The sequence below is a fragment of the Salvia splendens genome, chromosome 8 (assembly GCF_004379255.2).
Source record: "Salvia splendens isolate huo1 chromosome 8, SspV2, whole genome shotgun sequence".
In the NCBI taxonomy this organism is placed as follows: Eukaryota; Viridiplantae; Streptophyta; class Magnoliopsida; order Lamiales; family Lamiaceae; genus Salvia; species Salvia splendens.
This window is the reverse complement of record NC_056039.1, coordinates 14,853,283-14,859,628: the sequence shown is the minus strand read 5'-3', so window position 1 is coordinate 14,859,628 and position 6,346 is coordinate 14,853,283. Positions and strand designations below refer to the sequence as shown.

Genomic DNA, 6,346 nt, shown 5'->3' with positions numbered 1-6,346 from the left:
AAAATAAGATAGATTAAAAAAAATTAAAATATTAGTAGTGAATAATAAGTCTCACTAATAAGGTAGAAGTTTTATAAGTTGAAAGTTTTTTAGGATGTAGAGAGTATGTTTTTCCTATTTTTGTCTATCCATAAAAATTAGTTCATATTAATGGTAAGTTTTTCTCACTAATATTGTGAGATCATTTTTCATTCAACAAGATTTCTATTTCTCTATTATTTACTAATTTTATTTTGAAATTTTGTCATCTACTATAAAGACTATATTTTAAGACGGATGGAGTATTTTTTGTATACCTATGAGGAGTAATTGTTTTATACTCTACTTATTATGTAATTACATGGTCCATGGGGTGCGTTAGTGTGACACCAGTCTTAAAGTGACAACTTGACAATAACGTAACATGCAATGTGCGATACATAGGCAAACAACTCGGCATATGGTTCCAAGTAATCTGCGATACGAAATCAGAGAACTATGGTGACACCGTAATTAAAATGACAATCTAGGCAAACAATCTGCTATAAATAGGCAAACAATTTGTGATACATAGACAAATAACTCGGTATATGGTTCCAAGCAATCTGCGATACGAAATTAGAGATAATCAAGCAATTTGAGATACATAAGCAATCAAGCCTGCCACGTGGCAGACTAAGATTGAATCTGCTCCTAAATCTAAGGGTCCTCATCGTTCGTATGTTGTCATTTTAAATATGGGTGTCATTTTAATACAATTCATGGTCCATGTTATGCAATTATATACACTTATACTTTCATATATTTGGTTTAGATCAATAGATACATGTGATAGATATTTAGGGAGCGTTTAGTTTACCAGACATGCCAAGTTTTGTGGCTAGATCTGGGCAAAATTATGTGTTCATTGAGATATTTGAAGTCCAAGAATAAGTAATTTGGTTATTTGCCTATAAATGCATGAACTTTGAGATTTTTTTTATTTTTCCCCTAAACTTTAAAATTTGAATATAAAAACATGAACTTTTGATTTTTCTGATTTTTCCCCTAGATCTAAAATCAAAACACATGTGGCAAATTAAAGCTTATGTGGCAATTAAAACTACATCAATGTATTTATATTAATTAAAAAAATATATGTTTGAATTCCACATCTACCACACCCTTTCTACTCTTTCTTGTCGAGCTCATCCAGAAGGCTCTGCCCTCGCCGCCATCAAGACAGCACCAGAGATCTTTGCGTCTCCATCAACCGTCTCCTTCCTCAGTTAGAAGGTTGCGCCCTTCATCCTCAGCTCCAGCACGCACCGCGTGAGTGCACGCTCCCTCCGCAGCTGCCCCTCCACCTTCCAGAACTTCCACAGCTTTCAGTGTGCCATGAACGCGATCGCTGCCAGCATCGAAGGAAACCTCCACTCGCCTCACCGCGCGTTCTGCGACGGGGATGATGATGCGAAGAATACGCAGTGGAAAAGGAAGAATTGAGTGCAAAGGTGGAAAATCTCTCGCCGGATCGAGTTCATTCGCGATTCCTTTTTCGACATTCTCATCCCAAACATATCCTTCTCACTCTGCCACAGCTTTAGCTAGAGGAAATGCCCCAGGCTGCGTGAGAACTTCGCCAGCGGATGGCTCTGCATCGCCGCTGTACAAGCCGAATTGTGGCGCTGCTCCTCGTCCACCAACGGAATTTTCACCACGTGCGTGTCTTTACCTTCCTCCATTGATGTAATCTTCCACTAAGATGGAGAGGCGGCAGGTTGGAAATTGAGACGCAAACATCTCTGATGGCGCTGGCAGAGCCTTCCCGAAGGGCTCGAGAAAAAAGAGCAAGGATGGTGCGGTCAACAAGAGATGGCTGGCGTGGAATTCAAACATATGTTTTTTTTAATTAATATAAATACATTGGTGTAGTTTTAATTTCCACATAAGCTTTAATTTGCCACATGTGTTTTGGTTTTAGATCTAGGGGAAAAATCAGAAAAATCAAAAGTTCATGTTTTTATATTTAAATTTTAAATTTTAGGGGAAAAACCAAAAAAATCTCAAAGTTCATGCATTTATAAGCAAACAACCCCAAGTAATTATCCAAAGTTGTGAATTGAGTATCTAGTACAAGATATTATTCATTATGTCTACGATTAGGAGTCCCAGTTTTTCTTATTTTGGTCCGTCTATAAATATGATTCCCGATTCATTTTTGCTGTAAATAACAATAATTTTACATTCAACTAACTTATTGCACTCAGATTTCATTTAATACTAGAAGTAATATATAAGCCAGACTTATATTCTATTAACTTTTTTTTTCTATCATTAATACTTCCTCAATTCCATAGTAATAGAGTCATTTTGCCATTTTGGTACGTTCCATAGTAATAAAGTCATTTCTCTTTTTAGTAAAAGTTAACAAAATTTTCCACACCTACTTTACTCTCTCTTACATTTTTCTCTCTTCGTCTCTCTACCTTTTCCATTTTCCACTTTATTCTCCATTTACTTAACTCACCTAACATAAATTTTCTTAATCTCCTTGCCGAAAAAAAACGCCTTCATTACTATAGAACCGGGGGAGTATATGTTAAAAGTCGTATCAAAAGTAATGAGATCATAATTTGAGTACCAATTTATAACAACATTACTAATAGGAATCGACAATTTTGCCATTGAGGCGTAAGTGGGTAAAAAATGAGGAAATATATAGTGTCGTAAAGTGAAAAGTACTTCAAACGAAAAAAAAAGTTATTGTTTAGAGACCTTTAATGTTATTTATTTTCCTAAAATGTTGCGAATATACAATTTTCATTCTCTAATGCTAATTTTGCAGTTCATACTTTTATTAAAACAAATACTAGTAAAACATTAAAAGAAGATATATTACATATTTTATATGTACACAAAGTAGAAGTTATACTAGAAATTTTAACGAGACTACTTAACACTTAGTCATATAATTTGACTAATGTGACTAAAATTATTCAACAATTAATAAATTAGAAAAATCACTTATTATAAGAAGATACATAAAAGTAGTTTATTATGTGAAAATTTGATAAGAGTTTATTTAGTTGATATATGAAACCTGTAAAAGACCAAAAAAGATAAGTAAAAGTGACGGGATGTGATCAATTGCTAACTATTTAAGTTGCTAACTCTGTTAATTCACCCACGCAGTGTATTAAAAATGTCAAAACACATAATTTTGTTGAACTTCAATAAACTATATTGATATTATGTGTTGACATTTTAATGTTACCGTGTTGACATTTTTAATACACTGCATTGATGAGTTAGCAGTGTTAGCAACTTAAATACTCACTCCTTTCTGCAGTAGTTGAGTCATTTAATTTTCTGCACCCGTTTTGAAAAAATAATAATAAATAGTTAAAATAAAGACAAAGTAAAATAAGTGATAAAATAAAGTAAATAAGAGTCTTATCTACATTATTGTCTCTCTTACTTTACCTTTTATCCACTTTAACTATTTGTTATCATTTTTTCTAAAACAAGTACAAAAAATGAAATGACTCAACTACCGTAGAACGAAGGGAGAAGTTATCAATATAACGCACCCCTAAAAGTGACATAGTAAAAGTTATTCTCATAAATGAGATGTATGGAGATGATTAAAGTATAACTAATATTAAGTGTATAACTAGAGAACAAATCTCAGTCATTAGATCAAAATGATCTAGTTCACTATATGAGCGATTTAGTTCACTATAAGAGTGATTTAGTTCACTACAAGAAGGAGTGAACCAAAACACTATTATAGTGAAGTATTTACTTCGTGAAGGATTTAGTTCACGCGTTTTGGTTCACTCATTCCTATAGTTCTAAATCACTCTTATAGTCAACTAAATCGCTCTTATAGTGAACTAAATTCGTGTTCTCTAGTTATGCATTTAAGTAGTGATTTTTCTAGATCACTACTCTGAGATATATTGTTAATTAATATAAAATTAAAATTAAAAAATGACACAAGAGAACGGAAACCTCTTAAACAATTTTTCAACTAGTTCCTTCAGTTTCATGTCAATATCTATATTTTGGCAAGTTTCAAACGTATTGAGTTATCCACTTAGGGCCTGTTCACTCTCATGGTTTTTTTAATGGCCGTGAGATAAATATGTGGCTGAATTAGGTGGTGGGCTCCACCTGAACAGAATTTAGTATGCATGTTCAGTGAACATGAAATGGTGACTAGTTTAAAAACTATTGCCTCTTTCAACATGTCATTTTACCAAATAGCCCTCACCATATCTTCAACATTCCCTGATCAACACTTCTGAAAAACTTAGCAGCGGGAAACGAAAATGTCAAATTTGAGTCCAATCCCACCCAATTATTTTGGGTAAAAAGGCTGGATGGAAGCAAAAATAAACGAGAGTCTTTACTTCTACAAAACCTCATTGAGCGGCGAAAGGTACGACGAAATCTCCCAATCATCTGAGGTGCTAGCAAAAGGTGCGAGCGGGCACCTCCCCGTGCGGAGAGGCGTTCTTGAATCTGAGTTTCTATTACGGTATTCTATGTTTTGCTGCTTCCTTAGTCTTGGTTTAATTTTTCCTCGGACAGCGATTACCTACATGGGCATGTCTTATGGGTTTCAGATTACATAATTTGTAAGGCCAAACCTTTTCACTACCCCATTCTGAGCGCTTCAGGCATATGTGAACTATTGTAATGTTCTTCTATTTGCATTATTGAGAAACTACACTTTGGTAAATTTAGGTCCCCTTGCAGTTCCCTTCATTACAGTAGCTCCAAAGAATTAAGTCCCAAAGCTATACTTGTTCTGGCTCACTCGTATTCCGTCATTTATTAGATTGTTAAACTTGCCTTGCCGGTGCTGTAGGTACTATGTCTACTTCAATCGGTGCAGGTGTGACTATTAGAGGAGGCACAAGTGAAGGTTTTTTTTTATTCAAAGAATATTTGCTGTTTGATGAGCTTTGTGTGTGTCATCCATGCTGTAATGAAATTTTGTTTGTATGTCCTTTTCTTCGTCAAGACAACAATGTATCAGGTCGAAAAAAATTCCGCAAGGGCGACCGATCTCGCAGGATTTGGATTGCACGCGAAGAAGAAATTCTGGCTGCATCGTTGGTAGAACTTGTGGCCCGTGGGTGGAAATCAGACAATGGTTTTCGCTCGGGTTACCTAACAAAAATTGAAGACAACATCCGAGCTGAATTTCCCAAATCAGACATCAAGGGACAGCCACATATCGTGTCCAAGATTACGGCTTGGAAGAAAAACTACACCAGCCTTCGAGGCATACTCTCAAGGAGTGGTGTTGGTTTCAATGCTGATGGTGATTACAAAATTGACATCAACGACGACCAGTGGGAACAAGTCATGCATGTACGTTTACCCTGGTCTTTGCTACTATCAATTATAAACATTTTTTAATTTAATTTTCATATCATGTTATGGCATTCAACATGTACTATATCATTACAGGCTGATAAGAACGCCAAAGGAATGCGCAACAAATCGTGGCCGTTCTGGGAAGATTGGAAAAGTATTTTTGGTAAGGACCGTGCAACGGGTGTGGGGGGCGAGGACATTGAGGTGGCAGCTGCCACCTTACAGACGAACCGGGCCAGTGGCAGTCAATGCAATGAAAATAACTACCTTCCTACCTTTGAGGATTTCTTACCTAATCAGAGTCCCAATGAGGTCGAGGGGATGGAGAATCAACATAGCAGCTCAGCACACACTGAACATTTGGTCTCTAACACCAAATCTCACACCCAAAAACGGAAGGCTCCTGCTACTGATGATGCGTTGATGGATTTCCTAGGAAATCTACATGCTCAAACAAACGCGCGCTTGGATGTGATTGCTTCAAGAATTGGCTACGAGTTTGATATTGGGAAGGCGAGGCAAGAGGTCTTCGACAAGCTCTGTGATGTGGATGGACTAACTCTGGCGCAGAGGTACAAGCTGTGTAGTATATTAGCTGACAAACCACAACGTATGGAGGTTTTCATGGGCATGAAGGAACATGCTAAACTGGGGTACTTACTAATGCTGTTCGAGGAGAGCCGCGAAGCAGTGTGAATTGGTTGTAGGTGGCTGATGGTGTTTTGAAGATGGGTAAGCATGTTTTGAATGTAAATATTATACTAATCAAGTTAGAATGCTATGTTAGTGTGTATGATGCAGCCCTTAAAACTTTAGCTCGGGTTGGTCTATGTTTGGGTAACAAGCTGCAATATGTTTGCAGAACACCGCTTGGGCATCCATTCCTATTTTGGTTTTTGGTGTTTCATGGCAAGGTCCATAGTAGCCATAGCATTCTCGTTTTGATTAGTGTCTGCTTTAGGACTTATGATTACCTTCATTGGATGTGTTAATG

General features: G+C 36.4%; 1 protein-coding gene across 1 annotated transcript; it reads left to right on the top strand.

Annotated features, from left to right (window-relative positions):
• The first annotated feature begins 4,088 nt into the window (after positions 1 to 4,088).
• Positions 4,089 to 6,325, top strand: LOC121743965. The gene is made up of 3 exons (XM_042137384.1): positions 4,089 to 4,504; positions 4,838 to 5,346; positions 5,446 to 6,325. The coding sequence occupies exons 2-3, from the start codon at positions 4,843 to 4,845 to the stop codon at positions 6,046 to 6,048; spliced, it is 1,107 nt and encodes a 368-aa protein (XP_041993318.1). The 5' UTR covers positions 4,089 to 4,504; positions 4,838 to 4,842; the 3' UTR covers positions 6,049 to 6,325.
• Positions 6,326 to 6,346: the final 21 nt, after the last annotated feature.